The following is a 22343-nucleotide window of genomic DNA, read 5'->3' as shown; positions in this document are numbered from 1 at the left end:
ATGATTTAGTAGGCATCTTTATGGTCGTTGACCTTTCGCAGAAACTGTACCTACATACATGTACCTCTGTGGTGATAGAATATGTGTTCATGTAAATTACAATACAGGTACATGCCTTGCTCATTCACACATGTATGCACGTTTGTATGCATACATTTTCAATGATTTGATATGTACACTGTAGATCAGGCTACAAAAGAATAAATGTGTACATGCGAACACATTGTACTACAAGCATGGTGGAAGTCCAAACAGACGGAAGGTAACATTCTAAACATACTTCATGTACACATTTTGTATGCGCATTTGCAAAATACAGTTCCAAAGCAGATGAAACATATCTGTTATTTTTCGTAGTTGATGTCAGAACTAATTTACAACTATTTCCTGTCTGACAAATATTGATCAAACCTTGAGTTTGACTGCAAGGATCAATTGAGACAAAGTACAATTCACTGTAGCAACACTTTGATGACTTTGTTGCAGGAAGTCAAAGATCATTTTGATAGCAATAATTTGTGTACAGACAGTTTTCCCTGAATATCTCTGGAAACAATTATTGTACTTTGGATTGGAGAAAGCTTTGACCCTAGCAGGTCTCTGTATTAAAAGTTGGTGTGTCATGCCATGTGTTTTAAGCTGTATACATCCTCCTGTTTTGTTTTGAAATTGGCAAATAAAAATTATAGAATCAATAATTGCAGTGAGAGACGACTTCCCAACTACCATAGTGGAGGAAAATTACCCATAGTTTAGATGAGAGCAACAGAAATATTATTAGTTAACTGCCATCTTAAGTATAGGCCCTATAGATTCATATTAAATTGCCAGAAACTGATGAAGTGGAAAAATACACATGGAACTATTCATAAGGTTTTTTTGTAGAGGAAATTTTGTAATGGCATACATATGAAGTAATACTGTGCAAAGTCCTTGTCACAGAAAATTGTTAGTGTCGAGATGGGCCTGGCAGCCATGTCCCTGTCCCATACAACACCTGGGAAAAATCAAACAGAGGCTGAATGGAAAAAAATTGTTTAGTTCTCCCTGTGCATCACTGTGTTCCAGTGGTTAGACTGCAGGACTTGCAATCACAAGGTTGTGGGTTCACATTCTACCAAGGTAACTGCTGATTTCACAATGACTAGAATAAGTATTGTCGACTCTTTCTGAATCAGAATTTCTAGATTTGGGCAATTCATAATCAAAACTGTAGATGTTAAACCAATGTTTGTATGAGAGAGATTGGTTGTTGCCAGCCTGGTGTTTGTATCCCCTTGCGAGAGTTTGCTGAGTTCCCTTGACTGAATGATCATCTAACAAACAAACAAACAAATACACTGATAAACAAGCATGAATTTACTGTTGGGAATTGATATTGTACTGATGTGGGGACCTGTTGATAGGTCATGTTACACGTGGCAATTCACAGGCAAAACTAGTTCCAGGCAATCTCACAAGAAGAAAATTCATTAACATTTCAAGTTGTCTTGTCATATTCTTCAGGACAAGGAGTTACAGCTAGAAGAATGTCTTTTTATGCAGTTGGTCATGTTGGTTGCCTCCAAGTTGGGAGTACCAGTAATGCCCTGTGTGACAAGTCCTTAAGACAGACTGCATACAGAGAATGTTGTTTCCCTCAAACAAACAAAATACGAATGGTGTTGAATTTTTTTCAGGGAACTAAAATGAGGTGGTGGTCGCCTTGTTTTAATGGATTGTAAACAATTTGTGCGCGCGGATGGAACCACCTTGCTTACCGTGTCCAAATTAATTAATTTGACAACCAAAATAAACTTTGATAGAGTAGCTATCTCTATATGCATGTAGTAGCTACACATGTACATGTGTACCATGCTATTTTTTCGAGAAGAACAACTTCCCAACATACATTTGATAATTAATTATTTGGTTATTGGTTACTTAAGATAATACATGTATGCCAGGCATACTCAAATCCCAGTTAGCTTGTCATTTCACTAGTCTGTCACCTTTTTCACTGGTAACTTCAAATGAAATCGGAAAGCCCATCAAAATGAACTAGCCAGTCAGACTAATTGGGAGTCAATTTTGACTGGTCCTCTGCTGGTTAAACTGGCATTTGGTCAGCGGACCACTGTAACAGGAGAATGCTGCCAAAATACATGTTTACCTTAGGAAAACAAGTTTATTTTATTACTCAATATTTTTTATAAATGGAGACTCTGACAATACAGCAGTAGGTTTTCAGGTTACTTGTAAAAGGGCTTTGAAGGTTGCACTTATTCAAATTTTAATCTTTTGTTTTCTAGAATGTGGTTATGGCAATTCCCTTGGTGGTTGTTAATTGTGACTGTGTGTGCTTTTTGTGGTTTTTATTTCATGAATGTTTGGATTTTGTTTTAGTCATGAAAGTCCCGATCATGTTTGCGTGGGTGTGTAGTGTGTGTGTGTGTCTAAACCAACTAGAGACCCCCCATGTACATGTACAGCGCTCTACACCATAGTTACATGTACTTTTGTTTCTGACCTTGCATGCTGTTGCCCTTTGTGAAATGTAATGTGGAAAGAAAAAAAACAAAACACCATTTTAATCCTTGAGCCAACACAGAAATAAACTTCACCTTTCGAGATCGCTTTCCAAGCATTCAAGGTTTGCCTACCTGAAATTCTTGGTTTCAGTCAGACGGTGGGTGGTGGAGGGGGGGGGGGTCCTTGGGGCACCCTGTTTGATTTGATTTTAGACATTTTCAAGCACATCGAATCTGCATTGATTAAATGGCACCTGTTTTCAAATTCCTAGCTGAGCTTCTGCTTACATTTACCTGAAAAAATGTCAAGTAAAACAACTTGAGATTCATTTTTAAAGTTATGTCTAATTTTGACCCCACCCCCCCCAAAAAACAGTTGAAAAAAAAAGCAGTTTGAAAATAAGTAAACGTGACAATTTTATTATTTTACTAGATTTAGATACACAGGGGGAAAAATAAATAAACTATGTGCCTCCTTAGCCAGCAATATAATATGCTTCGGACTGGGATTTAAACAAAGATATTGACAAAACAGGGAGACAACCAACATACATGTATATGGCTAGATAGCTCAGTTGGTAGAGTGATGGCACTTTAGTCTGGTTCAAATCCTGCTCTACATGTAGTCATTTTTTCTTTGTTCAACCCAAATCAATATTTGGAGGTTTTCTCCTGAAATTTCCAGGATAGCACATGTCCTCATGTATAAAAAAAAAACTATCTTGGCTCTAGGTACCGTTCATTTTTTTTCTTCATCTGCCCTCCCCACCACCTGCATGGATAAATAAACATTAAACAAAGTTATCTGAACTTGTAAGTTGTCCCTCCAGTGTGGAACATCCCTCTCTTAACATTTCACCTACGGGGATGTTTCTTGTTGTCTTCATCAGTCCCTTCACGAGGTCCAGGGAACAATTTCGTCTAGGGAACAATTTCGTCCAGCAATTTTGTTTGACTGAGCTTCTTTTGTACACACTGAATGCTAATATTGAGTAGCTATCCTGATTTTTGAGTAGCAATGATACATTTTGTGTAGCATTTTGCTCTCGGCTATACAAGGGGAATTATTCACTGAGGTCAAATGAATGTTTTGGTTTCCATTTGTAAAGTGTGTTCATTTCTGGACTGTTTTGCCTTGTTTGTATACAAGAAAACCTGCTTTGTTTAGGCATTTAAAGCTGAAATCTGTTTCACTGGCAAAGGGTTGGCTTGATCATTATCAGAACACAAACATATGAAATGCAGTTATTTTAGGGTTACCCGTGAGTGAACATGTACATCACTTGGAGTTCTTCTTAAATTAAAGGCACTGGACAACGTTGGTAATTGTCAAAGACCAATCTTCTCACTGGGTGTATTTCGACATGAAGAAAAAACACCCTTGTCACACAAAGTTGTGTGCTGTCAGATGCTTGAATTTGAGTCCTCACACAGAGATCTCAAAATCAATTCAACATTTTTGTGTGAACAATTACTTCTTTCTAAAAAAAAAAGTTACTTCAGAGGGAGCTGTCTCTCACAATGTTTTATACTCTCAACAGCTCTCCATTACTCGTTACCAAGTGAGGTTTTATGCTAATAATTATTTTGAGTAATTACCAACAGTGTCCACTGCCTTTAAGAGCATGTCCCAATTTTACAAAGCTTTTGCACTGCTAAAAATGTTATTCTTGAAACAAGAACAAACATTTTATTTCAAGACACAAATCTAAGGTAAAGGTTGGGGGTTCGAATCCCATTTCTAGAAGTCCAAACAAGTTGTATTTTTAAATTGATTAGGCTTGTACTCTGTACCAAGTATGCCACAAACCTGCTTAGACGTAACATATAAAAAGAAAATCTTAAGTTTAAACTTTGTTTTGTGAGAGTAAGGTTTGAATGAGGGGGCAAGTGATTTTATAAAAAGGATGAGTCAAACATGATGGAGAATTGCTATTTTGCATCAAACTGAGTGTTTTTATACAAAGTTTAGTAATTGCATTTATTTGTGATGTTTGAGCAATATTGTAAAAGAAACAAAGCTTCCACATTCAAAGACCACAGTGCATTATTAGTCTTTTTATTTAGGCAAACACAAACCAAATCCCAGATTTGTTTGTAATTGTTTTATCTGCTAAAAATAAATAAAAATAAATGTTTTTTATTGGAGTAAAGCAATTTTTAAAACGAAATCGACCTTTATCATGCTGCCAACATCTTTGTCATGTTCCCACTGTTCTTTAACACTGATTCTACTGAATACCAAAATGGGATCAGACTAATTTATCCTTTCAGCCTCGGTTAGGTGAAATTGGTTTCAATGTTAGATAAAGCCAAAATGGTGGCACCATTAAAAAGGCTACTTAGGCGGAATAAACAGAAAAAATATGTTTAGTGTGCCCACCCATTTCCTTTTTTAGAATCCGCCTGCTTTTCATTAAAATTGTTATTATTATTTTTTTGAAAACAGTTATACATTTTTCATAATCCCTGACAAAAGGAAAATTAATTTAAAAACTAATAAAGATGGATTGTATTTATAAAGGCTTTAGCACACAAATAACATAAATGAAAAAAGCTGGCAACAATCTTTAAAAGTACCCATGACGGTTGTCTTGAAAAATGTTTCAGGCAGCCATTTTTTTTAAGAAAAAAAAAGAAGAATTGAAAGGCCTTACTTTTTTCAAAAAGGCAGAACACTAAACATGTTTGTTTCCGTGACCTATGTAGGCTGGAGAATTCATGTGGGTTCAAAGAGTTGATTTCTACGTTTTCTTACGAATAAATAAAAATGAAATTTAAATTGCGTGTAGAATAAAATGATTAATTAGTTAAGAATTGCAAAGTTAAATGTTTTTATACCTGAATTTTACCAGTGGAATGAAAAAAGTTGTTTGGTTGAGTTCAAAACACAATCAGCGTTTAAGACATGGGGCAGTGCAAAGCTTAGCAAATGAAGCAAGAAGAATTTATTAGAGATGGTTTGAAAAAAAAATGTAAATCCTGAAGTTTTAGTAATGTGTATATTAGATTTTAATGCATCAAAATATGTATTTTATTGCCTAAATTATTCTTAAATTAAGATGTCATTTTTCATTGGACAGTAATATTTATTAGACACTGTGATAATAAGGCTAAAATAATAGGAGGAAATTTGCTTACATATGAATAACCGAAAAATTCTAAAAATTATAAATATAGGCCTATAGGCCTACAATATCTGAAAAAGAATATTTATGAATATTAATAATATGCTTGCCTTGTGCTTTAAATAGATTTCCTATAGAAGTATACATAAAGTTGCCCTCAAAGTGTTTCTAATATTCAACCAAGCCTACTAGAACTATCACTCGGTTGTAGGCCTATGTGGTAAAATTTATTACTGTCAATAGTTTTTAGCGACTCTCAATGTCAGTTTAAAAGACGATCTGCCCAATAATACGCTAAAAGTTATAGTTGACCACATACAAATTGTATCAGTTAGTTATTTTTAAGGGGAGCAAATAAAAGGAGGGTACTTTGTAATTTATAGGGTTAGTTCCTTCAGTGTTGTGAAAGATGTGTTAATAATATGATTGCAGAGTGTTCTAGCTTAGAAATTTTGACTTATTCGCAACATGTTCATGTTCATTTCACAATGAAATATTTTGGCTGTGAGAATTTTTTTTTTTCATTTTTCAATATGCTTTATAAATGATAAACGTTGATTTGGAAGTTGATGTGTGCGTGTACAAATGTCTACATTTCTACCTACCCCTGAAGTACCATTTAAAATACTTCACATCAAAACAAAAAGTACTTTTCAAATAACAGTACGGTTTGTGCATGCTTGTTGTTTTTGTAAATGTACATAAAGTTGTACACACAATGTTCATAATACTCCTGTGTAAACAGGACACTAAATGTACATGTACTGTACATGGTCAGTTATCATACAACAAAATAATATTCATATTACATGTCAGTTGTGTTATGAAAATACATAATGCCTCCTCAATCCTCAACATGATACTAAAATAAAATTAAATGTTCTCTTAAACTTAAATAGTCATATAATAATAAGCATAATTTATAGCTAATAACCAATTCATATATCCTGTCAAATCTGCATGATTTTTTCCTCTCATATATTTTATAGTTTGCCACAAAAAAAAGAAGAAGAATAGTAATGTCCTAATTCTGTCTACATTCTCATAATCTAAACGCTTTAGGTTTTACTCAGTCATGTCAGTATAGAATGTGTTATACCATGATATTAGAAAAGATGCAAACACCGTCTCAACTACCAGCAAACAGAAACATACACAAAAATAGAAGGTGTACAATGAGTTTGCACTCAGCAGTGTACAAACTATTTTGATGTTGGACCTTCCGTTTTGAATTTGGACTAGCTTAGAAGCTATTAGTGGCTAATTGGGTCAAAGCTATTAGTTGCTAATTGGGTCAAAGCTAGAATAAGCAAATGCCGTGGGTTCGAATCCCACCCGGGTAATATGCTTGTCATATTTTTTTCACAGGACTCTGGAAAGTAATGAGTACATGTATACAGTGGTAACACACATCGGTGTATGGTTAAAAACCAAAATGAATACTTATCATATTGAAAAGCCAAAAGAAGTACTATAGTATTAAAATTGTACACCGATGTACATGAACATGTAGGCCTAGCATTAACCATGCCTAAATATAGTGAGAGTGTAAATGATTCATTTGAATGTAATTAAACAATTTCCATGCATTGCTATAACCAACTTCTGTTTCAAACTCGTGTCTCCATTTGTAATGTCGTGCAGTAATCATTATAAGGTACTTTCAGATCAACTTTACCCCTTAAGAGGTCATTCATTTCTGTATTATAATCATCTCAAAATGCACGGAGTGGTAATGCTCAGTTCTTAAATTCAAATTTTGTTTCTGTTAAACGTCAACAGAAATAATATGAAACAGAAATTTAGTTTTGTGTTTATCAATTGGGATACTACACATTATGTTAACATGGGCTACTTCGGAAAAACTTCATTGCAAGACATGACCTTTACTTTGACCTCATTATGTTAAAGAAAGTTGGTCAAACATTGTCGTCATTTGCATCTGCTATTGTAACTTTGGTACAAGCTTGTGGTTGCTATGGTCTCTAAAGGGTTAAATCAGGCGGGCAGTTTTTATCAAAAATTTAAAAAGGGCCCCAGTAAAACTAGCAATATTTTGTGCCAATTTTGCTTGTAATGTGTTTCAGTCAATGGTCAAAGCCTTTTGGGGATTAGGGTTAATTTTTACAAATTTTTAATCCCATATAATTTTTCTTATTTTTTTTCAAAATGTTTTTAACTTACTTTTATTATTAACTTTACTTTTATTGATAAATTAAATTCAGAAAAAGTTTTTTTTTTTTTTTTTTTTGGGGGGGGGGGGGGTTTGATCTTGCCACCATAAGGCATGATAGGGGTGGTAATTTTTTTTCTCTATAAACCCAGCGAAAACAAGGTGGTTCCATCCGTTTGTTAACCAATGCTGACAATGCGGATTGCGCGTCATGGTAGTGTGATTGCAGATGGTGCATTATTTGTCCACTAATTAATGGACTAGTTAAGAATATGAAAGTTTGGTTCCTCACATTTGGGATGCATAGGTGTAGATCAAGAGGTATGGTGCCTCGATAGTGATTTGAAACCCAACCTGTGGAATGTAAGTGGGTGCCATACAGCTGGTGGCCAAGCTTCCCGGTATTGACTCGTTAACGTTAACGTTCTCATTAGCGCTCTTTGGTAAACACACATAGCATTCTACATTAACAAGGGTAGCCTAATCACAAGCTTCATCCACATCATTGATTAACAATTTCAGTTAATTAATTTTTCAATTAGATCTCCTTTTATCTCATACTGACCATCAGCATCTGGCACTGGCGTCACAAACCTCTTTTCTTCTAACCACTCATCCTAACCTTGACACATTACTTTTACATTCTATTTTGACTCATTCATTTGTAATTTGTTCATTTTGAGGTAAGTCGTTTGAAACGGAATATTTTGAAACTAAAAATTACAATTACAAAGACACAAAGAAATTTCTTGGGTCAGGGTTACCCATATGTAAAGAGAAAATTAGATCCTCTCCCCCCCCCCCCTCCCTGTTCAATTGATATGTATTTGACTTTTGTTTAAGGTATAGGCCTACAGGATTTGTGAAGATAAAACATCACTGTTACATGGCTACATGGCAGTTACGTAGAGCACCGACACGTTAATCCAGGGGTCGTTGGTCCGAATCCCACTCTAGTCAATTCTTTGTTCAACCCCAAAGATCAACAAAAATGTTAAATTTCTCCTGACTCAGTCCAAACGTTAATTCAGAACATTTTCTAAATGCAAGTGCATCATAATTGCTATACTTAAACATTTTAATTTTCTTTTTTTTTTTACATTGCAACAAAAGCATGAGAATCTTGTAAAAATAAGCATGAGTATTTACAACTCACCTTAATTGATTTATTTGTTTTATTGACTAGCCCTTTAGTGCTAGTCGGCTGTGACTTTTACCCGCACGAAAAGGTTGCTACCTTTTGGAAAGTTTGTAATACTCTCCACTAGCATGATTTAGTGATTGCACGGAGGCCCAGTGACTAAATTGCGTGAGTCTTCTGTGCATACTTAAACGCATGGTGATTCAATTATGAATGTTAATCAGCAGAGTGTTGGTTCGAGTCCTGGTCTTGTCCTTTGAGTAAGATGCTTTACCATAATTGTTTTGTCCATCAGATGAGGTCGTAGGTCCCGTGTGCTAGGATTGGTAGTGCTTACAAAAGAAGCCGGAACACTCGGAAGAGTAGGGGTTAGCCCCCAGTGTTTCTGGTTCACACATGTGTAGCAAGTACCCTTGTGTACAGGTTTCCTCAGGCTTACGAGCTACAGTGATTCAATTCATTACCAGAATTATACCATAATCATTCATTCATTCAAAATGGTCCATGACAATTACCAATAATCCCTTTGTGAGGATTGGATGAATAAGTAAACAATATAAAAGAAAACTATTAGAAAAATATCTTTAATCATTCTGACTCTATAATGAAAACAAAACGTTTGCTTGTAACCAATGTGTGTGTATAGTCACACTCTGCCAATTTTAGGGAAAACCTGCCAGTGCCATAGGCCTACTGCCCCACTATTGTCATGCATCATACATTATAACATAGCACAGACAAAGCTATACTAAGTTCTCCATTCCTTCATAGACCTTTATCGCGGTGCAGCCATCTTGGTTTTCTCCCTATTCAAAAGCAATGACTAAATTGATGCTGGTAGACAAAAAATAGTCTGGCCCATTTTGTTTAGTCTTCATGTGTGATTACTTTAGCATACAGGGAACTTGACAAGGATGGTGATGGCATAATGAAGGTCTAAAGCCCGATTTCATAAAGCCATTAACCAGAAAAATAGTGCTCAGCAAACTTTGCTAAGCAAGAATTACCAGGGAACCAGTAAAATCTGCTCTTAAAACTTTTTTGGGGGCTTGAAACCTGTTTCTGCTTAGCAATTGTTTTTTCTGCTTTTAAAGGAATTGTGCGGTAAATGGCTTTATAATATTGAGCCCTGCACCCCAAATTTCCTGTTCTGCTCTTGCAACAAGCATATTCCAGAAAATGTCTAACAAACTATTGCTAAATATTCATTTCATAATAATGCTGAAGGTGGTCATGCGAAACATAAATTTGCATCTTCTTTAGGAGAAATCATGTCGCACCACAGTCCAGGCAATTTTTGCAATATATCCCATCAGTTTGTATGACTGTACTCCATAATGAGACATTGAAATTAACAAAGAATAACTTGGCACTGCCCACTCCCAAATTAAAGGCTTGTATACATTGTTAAAGAAGTGATAGAATTTGAGTTGAAACTCTTGTTCATGATATTGTCTGCACATAATGCCCCAGGTGCAGCTGTTGATGTGCAAGCAATCCACGACAAATGACCTGATTAATTTGTGCAGGGGAGGATCGAAAACCCGTAATGTTATCAACAAAACAGGAAAACAAAGAAGGACTGGACCATCCTGGTGGCCATTACCTTGGTTGCCCTACTCTTGATCTCAACGTACGCCCTTGTACAAAATGTTCCTTATCCAAAAAAATCTTAGAGAAAGGTACATCATGCAATGTAATTCCAAGCTTGAATTTACAGAACTGTTTAAGACTGATCTTCGTTTAGCAATGTGCCTATAGCATCTCACAAAAGGCGATTGTCACCTGAGTAATCATTAAGTGTTTAGGGCCTGTACATTGGCTCTTTTTTTTTTAGGGCTGTTTAATTTTGCTGTTGTAAAATTTATGATCTGTACGCATATTTTCTTTCCTTTGAATGATTTTTCTCTCTCTCGCTTATTGATGTAATTTTAATAATAGCCTCGGAGGGACTCGGCGAGTTCATCTCATCATACACAATCATCTCCAGCCAACCGCATCGTCAGTCGCAACGTCCCTAAAGGATACCACGGTCAAGACGTGTGATACCCCCCTCTTGCTGTGAATAGTACACTCCCACCGACTATAGTTTGTATGTGGAAAATGGAACATACCATTTTTGAATTTTGTGATAACAGGGTACCTGTTCTGACTGCGCATGGGAATGGTCTCAGCATTTTTCTTCATTAACACAAGTTTATTTTGTTCCTTTCAGATTAATGTTCTGGAAACCCGTCTTTTAATTGATGCCAATGTTTTTTTAATTTCCTTTAAGAAATGATTTTCTTAACCTGATGGATGCATGCAGTAATAACACGGTCCACATACATGTATACAACGGCCATTCTTGTATCTTAGCATCAAAGAGTCATTCTAGTCAAAGACTGCCCCCCCCCTCCCCCTCCCCTCTTACAGAAAGAAAGGGCAAACAAACCAAATAGTATACCCTTTACACTGACTTGTTCATTTTGATTTTACCCATATTCACCCGATGTGTGTTAGTACTGTATACTCGGTACTTTTTAAATCTGTGGTCTCAAAATCAAATTCGTGGAAATTACTTCTTTCTTTAAAACTACCCCTTGCTCTTAAAGGAAATACTCCTTTTCCCCTTCTTAGGTGAAATTCCAATGCCATGGCAGTTTCCAGTTTTAGATATCCAACACAGCTGTTCCACATTTAAGTCTAAAGTGCTATTCGCACTACAGTAATTTAACTGGGGCCACTTGCTTAATTTTAGCATTGTTGTAAAATGATGTTGCAATGTTTGACAAGATTTACAAGAAAACTTCACAGTAGTTTTTGTCTTTTCACACGAGGTACAATTTTACAACCATGCTAAAATTTAGCAAGGGACCCTTTACCACTGGAATACCACTGTTTATCAATAGAATGACTCTTCTGATGATTTTAGTTTTATGTTCGTCAGCAGACCTCGTTAATTTGCTCCTTGTTAACTATGTCTTTTGTCTTGGTGACATTGTCGTTATGTGTTTAACGAGCATGCTGCTAATTAAATATGTATTCACCCCTTCCCTCCCGAGCCCATGTCGTGATGGCAAGCTATTTTGTTAATTTACTTTCTATGTGGTGTGAATTTTGATGTACCTTTGTCTGAAAAAAATACCTACGACATCGTTTAAAAAAAATAATTTCATATTTTGCTTTCCTTTGCCTCACTTCAAATGTTAAACAATTTATACTTTCCTATCGTTGGAAAGAATAGCGTTCTGAGATATTGATGATGATCGAATTCTACGGATTGTTTTATTATTTTTGTATGCATGAGACAATGCCATTTCTATTGTAGTTGTAGCCTTTTCCAGCGTCTTTATTTTTCATTCTCTTCTCTCTGATGTATATGGAACATTCGATAAACTTAAATCATTACACTTCACATTTCTGTCAATTTACAAAATATAACTGCAGTACTCTACTGACACATTTCATATTTAAACACATAAGAACAAGTGCAGAGAAAAGCTTAAGTTTTAGATTTTATTTGTGAAATTCATCCTGTTTAAAAAAAAACTCACAAAAAAATAGAAACTCATAATCGAAAAACTGTAGAATCAGATTAACTCAACAAATGAGGAAAATATATCAAGCAATAAAAATTCACCAATGAGAAAAAAAACACCTCACCAATCACGGGCTTCTCTCAACCCCATGATCAGTCAAAAAGTGAACTCAAATAAGGAGTGGTGTCATGTACAAAAACACATTTAAATCTCACCATATGCATGCTCACTATTAATCAACACTATTAATGCATGTTTTAAACGAACCTCCCCTGTCTTCCGCTTTTTCTTGGTCTGAAATTCCACCACACATTTCTACTTCTCCACGCTTCAGTAGATCTACACATAGATTCCTTAACACCAGATATCACACTCAAAATCAGAATCTGAACTTCTGTTTTGGAAGAAACAAAACCTAGTTTCGGTGCACTGTAGTCTTTTTCTTTTTCATCTCGCGGTAGTTCTAGATACCTCATCCATTCTGAAAAGACAGACAAGAACCATGTTGGAAATGTTTTCCACTTGTTTTCTTCTGAAGGTTGGTTCAATGTTTTCCAAATTGATGGAGTCCAAACCAAAGCAGCCAAGTGATCAACCCACCAGGTCTGTCAAATTTTAAATGCAACAATTTTTTTAATCAAAGAAAGTAGTTTTTTTTTATAGTATTTTAAGAAATTCAACTGTTACAGGTTATACCCTCATTGCACTGACCATAGACAACAGAAATGCGGGTCTGGGTTTTAATGATCAGATGATTGAACAGTTTTGTGAGCACTGTTCAGCCATAGTGATTTATCTTTTCAGACCAAACTGAGTTGTTGGCTCAGTTGGGCTTGGTTTCAAAATGGGCGGCAATTTTGTGCAGGCAAAAGTTTGACTCTACAAAATGGCCAACGGTGTTAGTTTGCGACGTAAAAGGAAAACTGTGCAATTTCGAGGCATAATTGTGTGGATTATTATATTCTACTTTGCAAAACATCTAACCATTTGCATTTCACAACAAACCGTTTCAAACGCTTTTCAAAGACCAACTCGCCCGGTCCTAGGCAACGTGTCCCTTTTAAGCGATGGACCTACTTTATGGACAGTTTCTGACTACCGACCAGGACATTGTTTCAAAAACTTCAAAAGACACCCTTGGTTGTCTGAATGGTTCAATGCACTATTAATAAAAACAAAATCAACTTTTCAATTTTGTGAAAAATTCTCAGAAAATCACTTTTCTGATAAAATGTGGTCAATGTAATGTGAGTAACATTAAAAAATGCAGCTTCTACAAAATAATTTAGAGTATCGTAAGCTTAGTCAGTTGCAGGGAAAAAAATTAGAAATACAGAAAAAGTGGTTACTGGCTCACAAGGCTTTCGCAAAGACTAGCAGAGTCTTGCTTAAAAACTAGCAGAGTCTTCCTTAAAGACTAGCGAGTCTTTCTTAATGACTAGCAGAGTCTTTCTTAAAAGCTAAACATAAGTAGGTAAGCAGCAAATTAGAAAGATTGAATAGGCTCAATTAAAAGACTTTCCCGTAGCATTATCTCTATCATAGGCAAGTTGAATAGTTTTTAGAAAAGTTTAGCTTTTTTTAATGCGATGTCGGACTCCCAAGTTTTGCAAACAAATATAAGGTTGGTAAACAAAAGGACATGGATAGCCTAAACTTAAACAAATAACAAATTTGTTTTGTTTTTACACAGTAACGCTCTCAGATTGACCATATCAGTGATAAATCACATGTGCTACAGCAAAAAACACAATACTCTCAAATAAGGGTTTTACATATGTTTTGTTTTAATTGGGCAGATTTGTGCCAACCCAGCCTGTATTTTGTGATACCTATGGTCCCCCCCCCAACCAATACAAGACAGTGGTCAGTGTTTGTGATTAATTTTTATTACAAAATAAAATAAAAAAGGTCTTTGTATGTACTTGATTCCAAATACTAATTAGAGGTGCACTGGTCACCCTCAGCAAATAGTGCGATATTGAGTATCACCACGTCTGACATCAAACTTTAGAAAAGCCCTCTCAAACTTACCACTATGTCAAGTTGAAAAATGTCACTGCAACATGCAGCCACATTATTAATCCATCTACACCATACATGTACACCAAGAAATATGTACAAATTGAACACGTCCATGTGGTTACTTGTGTTACAAGGGACCTTTTTAATTACAAGGTAACTGAAGTTACAAGGAAACTGTTACCACCATTACACTTCAAAATATAAGTCATAATTTTGTATTCACATTGATTTAAAAGTTGGGGAATATGTATGAAACATTTCATTTGTTTCTGAATAAATCTTCTTTTTAAGTTTGTGGTTGTTTGTCTTAAATTATGAACAAGCACTTACAGCAACTTTTCTATTGCTCTTACCCCTCTATATTTTTTTAATTTACTATTTTTTTTATTTTTTTTATTTTTTACTTCATTGTGTATTATCTGCATTCAAAGTTGCTAAGCACTTTTGCTTTGTGACTGATTACATGCTTACAAGATCAACTGAAATACATGTACGTAAATGTGCTAAAGATTAAACACGAAATTCATCATGTTCATTTTAAACCTTGGTTCTGCTCAATAACCAATTAACAACATTTTGTTAATTACTCTAAATTTGAAACCCCGGAGAATTCCATTTGGTCTCAGTAAAAAAATGACTGTTTCCATCTGTGCCAAAATCTGCTTTATAACATCCGAACATCTGTACCCATAACACTAACATTAATCACTGTCACAATTAAAGGGTTTGTGACAATCAACAAGTTCATTCACAACGATCAGAAAGTGTGTAACTATTTACCTCTGCTTTTTTTGTTGAAGACACGAAAGACACGTTTGGGTTCCGGTTCCTCCAATTCACCAAGTACAGGTATATATGCATTTCAAAGACTTCTAGTCACACAACGAATCATATTCCAACCCCCACCAAACTTTACCACACCCATAATAAAATGCCACACCCATAATTATATGCCACACCCATAATTATATGCCACGCCCATAATTATTTGCCACGCCCATAATTAAATGCCACACCCATCAAATCAACCTCGCTCTATCGATAATGTATATCATATCAATCACATTCATTAAATTAACCACACTTCTCCATGTTAGGGGTCTCTTTAATTTGAAGTTCAAGGAAAATGTTGCTTTGGATCAGAGTGTCTTTTAAAAGTGTTGGTAACCGTTTGTTACAAAATGCATATGGTTGGAAAGATGTTTTAAAAGTAGAATACAATGATCCACACAAATTGCATCGAAATTGTGTGGTTTTCCTTTTACCTCGTCTACTAACACAGTCGGCCATGGCACACCGTGTTTGTTCGCAAAGTAAAAGGAAAACCACGCAATTTCGAGGCAAATTTGTGTGGATCAGTATATTCTACTTTCAAAACATCTTTCTAACCATATGCATTTTATAACAAACGGTTACAAACGCTTTTCAAAGACCAACTCGACCGATCCAAGGCAACGTGTTCCTTTAACTCCCATCATGTCGACCACACCTATAAAATTGACCACACCCTCTAAAGGAAACTAACTGAAAATAAAAAAAGATTTTCGCAACAGACTGACATACTTGTTTGATGGAAAATTCATAACTCTTTGGGGATAACGGATATTGACCATGTACTATTTGCATTACCTGCTCAAGTCTCTTCAAACATCTGTCACTGTATTGCTAAAAAAAAGAATAATTAATTATTTTACATGACTAGAAACCTTTTCCCCTGCGGTTAACATTTTCCCAACAGTGCACAACTTTCTTAACAGAGCTTGTGCACTTTAAAGTGACTGGATAATGGTGCCCTATATGTAATTCAAACATATACCATACATAGTAACCCACACTCTACTGACACGCCCTACTACACAAGATGCTCACTCACAATGAGAAACACACACCTAATAACCCTGAGCCCTCCAACCACAGTTCTCCTTTCAGAAGAACCAACCAGAGCAGTGAGTGACTCTACACTCTTCAGTCTCCTGATGACGACGATAGACTTGCTCTAGTAAAGCAAGCTAGTTGAAACATTGAGACCAGTTAAGAACTCACTCTGCGACAGTGAAAGTAATCTTGAGAAGTTCCCCCGATTCACTAAGCGTATATAGTAGTCCAGGCCAATTTCTTACTACCCAGCTAGTAGTTAATAAGCAGGATAGTTCTTTCTCATGTAGTATCCCAAATTCCGATTCATTCCTGATAAGACGTCAGCATAGGTTATTTTACTTTTTGCTGATTCATATCACATGTGATCTTTGCTCTACTCTATTACCTCAGATGGCCTACCCTTAATTGGGTAATATCTTGCATTTAAATTGCATTCCATATTGAAAACATTATTTTATATTTGAAAATTGAAGAGGGGGAAGGACTATGAGTACAAGGTCAAAAGAAACAAAATTTTCCCAATATTTAAGCAACAATATTGCTTAGCTAACATCTGCTGAGAAGAAATAAGTAAAGATCAGTTACAAAATATCACACCCATTACAGGATATGGACAGGTTTGCGGTCACACCATGTTATGACTATCTCTAATGAGTTGGGGTGGTTCTGAAAAGAACCGCTGGTTTAAGACGATCTAAAGCGCCATCTTCAAAATACCTGATGTAAACACGCAGACACACACGCAGACAATCAAAAGAATAGTAAACTGTTGCTGGTGTAGCTGGCAAACGACATCACTTAGACACAGACCAAACACAGAAATTGAAACTGCAACTTTATCCAGAGAAATCATTGGGCCTGTACATGTATGATCAGTGCCTGGCTTCATCATCGTAGATACAGATGGGGGTCATTGTGGAAGTGTTGTGGCTGAGCTGTTCAGAGCATCAAATTCGAGTGGTGTTTCTGATCAGCAGAGTGTGGGTGGGAATCCCCAGCCGTGACACTTGTGTCCTTAAAAAATACACTTAGCCATTGCTTCGCCCTTCGGATGGGACGTTAAGCCGTTGGTCCCATGTGTTATGTAACGCATGTAAAAGAATCCAAAAGGGGTTCACCCCGGTGTTCCTGGTCCGATCGGCAGCAAATTGCGCCACAGCACCTTGTAAAGCATGACAAGGTAGTCCCAAATCTTGCAGGAAATACTGTATGTTATAGCGCCAGTAGCGTCTTTGGGTGCAGACATGTGCGCTATATAAGAAGCACCAATTAATATTATTATTATTCTCAAGAACACCTGCATGACTAACATGACTAAGGTTCAAAAACCAGCGCTAATGGAAGCTTTCACTTTCAATAGAAGCTTCACTAAACATTTCATTCATACATTTTCATCAGACGTTTGACAACTCTACACATTTTTCAAAATTCATGTTTAATTTTTTACTCACCAACTTTTCTTCCTTTTTTATTTTTAAATCACAAAGTCATTATTCATCATTCATTTAAAAAAATAACCATTATGATTTCACACTGTTTGCACATAATATAAATCCAAATCAACCCAATCTGCATCATGCTTTGTTTGTTTGAACTTTAAAATCCGTTTTTATAATCTAACAGCATTTTTGTTTTTAACCAAAGTAAGGAATGCAAACTATAACACTGTATATCTGTATAACTTTTCACTAATATTATTAACATTTGCTGCTACTAACCTACTTTAATAATCTGTGAATAACAACTAGCTTTGAGTAGAAATCTTAATTACTTATTTCTTTTAATTAACTAAGTCAATATAACTAACAATTTCAGATTAAAGATTAGTTGTATAGGGACAATACATTTTTATCAACCCTTTCAGAGTAAAATATTTTTTATTTCGAAAGTGGTTTTTATAAAAGAAATAGATAGTTCCTACTTCACACAGTGTTAAAGGCAGTGCACACTACTGGTAATTACTCAAAATAATTATTTTCTTAAAACCTTACTTGGTAACGAATAATGGGGAGCTGTGGATAGTACAAAACATTGTGAGAAGCGGCTCCCTCTGAAATAACGTAGTTTTCGAGAAAGAAATAATTTTCCAAGACTTTGATTTGAGACCTCAAATTTGGAATTTGAGGTCTCGAAATCAAGCATCTGAAAGCACACAACTTCGTGTGACAAGGGTGTTTTGTTCTTTCCTTATTATCTTGCAACTTCAATGACCAATTGAGCTCGAATTTACACAGGTTTGTTATTTTATGCATATGTTGAGATAGACTGGTCTTTGACAATGACAGTGTCTTTAAGTCAAGTTGGCAATATTTACGCCAAATCAATCAATGCGTTATTGCGTAAAAACTCCATGCTACACAAGGGAGTTTTCCTTAGCAGGATTGGTCTGTGAACCAGTTGTTTGCGTAGAGAAGTTAAAATGGTTGGCGCAGCTCAAAGACAAACCAAAGCTGCTTTTAAAGATGGCTGCTATTGGGAACTATCTATAGCTTTTGATATTAGAGAACATTTTGAGAAGTAAATGCAAGGTAAGTGATTCAAATGATCAAAAAGAAGAAATAATTTTTAGATTAGGATTAGCGATTATTTTTGTCACAAGTGAATAAAACAGACGTTGGATGCATGTGAGTGCGTTGCTGCAGTAGATAGTCACTTGGTAAAAAATCATGAAATCTGGACCTTTTCCTTTTTATGGGGCGATTTCTAATGAAACGGAAAAGCCAAATTCACTGAGTGACTATATTTTGCAATATTGTGTTAGCAAAATGCATTCAATATTTGTTTTATATAACTCGCACAGAGATCCCTGTCATAAACAAAAATTCACAACCAAGCACGGAAAGGAACGAGGGAACTGTCCAGCCCACAGTCTGAAAATTCTGAATGAAAAACTTGGAAATAACATGGACGACTCAAAATAGACACTAACCTTGTGTGTTGTGACACGCCTTGCCTTATTTGGACAAATACGCGGGGAAATTTTGTGTGTGTGAAAATTACACTGTAAAGCAGCCTATAATTAATTCCATGTAGGACTCCAATATTAAATTTTGGAGTGTCGCTGGCTAGGATGCAAGTTCAACCAATCAAATGACAAGGCTCTGCGTGTGGGATTTAGTATAGAGGATAGATTTAGATAATGGCTGAGAATTGTATGATTTCCCAGTGTAGCCTCATGGCAACCTGGGTTTGGATTACGCTGTTTCACCCAGGAGGAGTGCTGATTATGAACGTGTCTTAAAATTGACTTAAAGGAACACGTTGCGTCTGTACCTTTTGTTTTAAAATGCATATGGTTCGAAAGATGTTGTAAAAGTAGAATACAATGATCTACACAAATAATTGCCTCGAAATTGCGTGGTTTTCGTTTGACTTTGCGAACTAACTCAGTCGGCCATTTATGGGGGTCAAAAATTTGTCAACGAGGTAAAAGGAAAACCATGCAATTTCGAGGCATATTTGTGTAGATCATTGTATTCTACTTTCAAAACGTCTTTAACCATATGCATTTTATAACAGGTGGTTACAAACACTTTGAGACCAACTCTTCTGATCCTAGGCAACGTGTTCCTTTAATTGTCATGGCTAGAAGCTTTACTCAATCCATCAAAATCCTCCAGTACTCTATTCTATGTTAGCCACATTTCCGAACCCTTTGGACTTGTTTGATATGCCTTGACTCGTGCTGAAAATGGATGGCTTTGAGGTGTCATACCAACAGCCGCCAAAGTACTCCACTCTGTGTGGTATTCATTTAGCAACAACACCAAAAAGTGTTGACTTTTTGTTTCAGGCACCATGTCAAGAGAGTAGTGGTTTGACTCTGCTGTGCTAATAAGCCATTTACATGTCAGATTTGAATATTGTCTGGTACAATGACGTGCTTGATCACAATTTACCATTTAAACCTGAATTCCTCAGACTATAGAGACAGAATTGCCACATGTACATGTATGTCACATGATTCGAAGCAAGCTTGTGCGTACGTAGTTGGGTAAAGAGCTGGCAAACACTCTTACACAGTTCTGAATAATATGAATAGCACAATAGTGCCTGTGTTTGCTCATCTGGAGGTTGCTATGCAAAAGCTTGCCCTGAACCATTTGTGGAACTGTCTCTATTAGTGTGATGAATTAAAATATAAGCGGTAACTTGTGACTAAAAGTAAGTCAATTTGTACAAGACTTTATACTAATCTGTCTCACAAGTTACTTAAGAAAAAACATCAATGGATTATGGAGGATTAGGGATGGTGAGCTTGGGTTCACCAAGAGAAGTTGTGTCTTGACAAAATGTTCTCTCCTTTCCCCCTCCGTTCAGTGCTGAGAGTGTAACAGTGCCTTTGTCATCAGACACATCAGAATCCAGATGGAAGTGGCTGTAATACTAGAGATCAACAATATATGTGACACCTTGTCTCACGTCACCAACAATGACAATGACACCATGAAAGGATCAGAGGATCACGTGTTGCCCCAAGCTATAATGACCAGTGTAGGTTGTCCCTGATATGAGGTTCACTAAGCTGCAAACAGGGTAATAACCGTGAGCAAGTTCGAGTGCGCACATTTAGTTGACCCTTGGTCGACCACTGGCTAGCAATATACATGCCTTGTGAGGCACTCACTCGAACAACTCGTTTGGAAGCCCAGTCAACACTTCCATTGCTTTCAGCAACTTATAGTGTCACTGGTTCTCTTCTGTGCTTTACACAAGTTAGCATGAAGGCTACCAGGACCAGGGAAGAAACCAAGGTCCTGAGACTGGTTCCAAATGGTCCTCTGCCAAAAGTCCAAGGTTTTCAAGTCAAGTTAGTTGACCTTAAGTTAACCATGGTGCGCACACGAATTTGCTCCATGTCGAGAGTTCAGCAAGTGGTTATCGGCAATGATTTTGTCTTTGAAACTCTTGTAACATAATTTTGTCAGATTATTAATGAATTACCCTTATGATTTAGTTTATATTTGTATATATACCATTATTATATCGGTGCTCAAGTACTTTGTAATTTTTGATATGAGTGTAACAGTCGATAAAATCTCTTGCGTGATAGTTAATTATTAAACGGGTTTCATATTTGATATATTTTTAACGTCACAATTTCCTGCAATAACCAAGTTGCCTTATACAGAGTAACCAGCCCGCTTTGACATTTTCTCAGCGTTTTAGATTAAAGTGCTACTACAATTCACAATTGTAAAAATTGTTAGACCATTTCATGGCCTTCTGATTTAACAGTTATTTATTAGTTCTTTATATAAATAATAATAATAATAATTACAACATTTATAGAGCGCTAAATACTGATGTTTCTAAGCGCTATAACCAGATTGACAAAACAGATGGGTTTTAAGTTGAGATTTGAAAGTGTCCAATGAAGGAGCTCCTTGAATGTGGGTGGGTAGCTTGTTCCAAAGTGTTGGAGCTAAGACTGAAATGGCCCGATCGCCATAGCTAAAATTATACCTAAAATTACTCTTCAATTAATGTTCAATTGGATAGCATGAAAACGATCCTGATACCATAGAAAAACATGTGCTGACCTTGGGAAATTTCGCAGTCTTTTTACCTCAAGTCAAAAACCACAAAGGAAGCTGACTGGATAAATTTTTTAATTGTTTGGGTTTGAACAAAGAGAAATTGACTGGACTTTAACCATCGACCTCCGGAGTATTGGCCAGCGCTAGCAACTTAGCTAATCCAGACCTATGTTGGCGGTCTCCCTAGAAGTCAATATCTTTGTTCAGGGATGCCAGTCAGAAGCCATACCTGTTGGCTGCCTCTTCTAACCTTACTGATAATCCGTTTTGACTTCAAACAAATATTTCTTGATCTGTTTGTTTTTTAATCTGATAATGCAGGCAGATGGGTTACTATCCAAATCAATGTTACAACCCATGTAATCGGCAGTGTGTGTTTGCATCCGATCCAGGGCCCAATTCAGAAAGCTGTTAAAAATACCGCTTT

At 36.1% G+C, this 22343-nt stretch overlaps 1 protein-coding gene across 6 annotated transcripts in view; it reads left to right on the top strand.

Annotated features, from left to right (window-relative positions):
* LOC117306913 (protein bicaudal D homolog 2-like) overlaps positions 1 to 21701 on the top strand; it is a 35813-nt gene extending 14112 nt beyond the window's left edge. Inside the window, exons 4-6 of one of the 6 annotated variants that reach the window (XM_033791483.1) lie at positions 13012 to 13076; positions 15299 to 15347; positions 20697 to 21701. In XM_033791483.1, coding sequence (XP_033647374.1) covers positions 13012 to 13076; positions 15299 to 15347; positions 20697 to 20702 — 120 coding nt within the window. In that variant the 3' untranslated portion in view covers positions 20703 to 21701. Of the gene's footprint in view, positions 1 to 10893; positions 11045 to 13011; positions 13077 to 15298; positions 15348 to 20696 lie in introns of those variants that run through there. The other 5 variants (XM_033791487.1, XM_033791482.1, XM_033791484.1 and 2 more) reach the window with 5 other exon arrangements.
* Positions 21702 to 22343: the final 642 nt, after the last annotated feature.

The sequence above is a fragment of the Asterias rubens genome, chromosome 2, assembly GCF_902459465.1.
Source record: "Asterias rubens chromosome 2, eAstRub1.3, whole genome shotgun sequence".
Taxonomy (NCBI): Eukaryota; Metazoa; Echinodermata; class Asteroidea; order Forcipulatida; family Asteriidae; genus Asterias; species Asterias rubens.
Note: the sequence above shows the minus strand (reverse complement) of the source record. Positions and strands in the feature narration are given on the sequence as shown.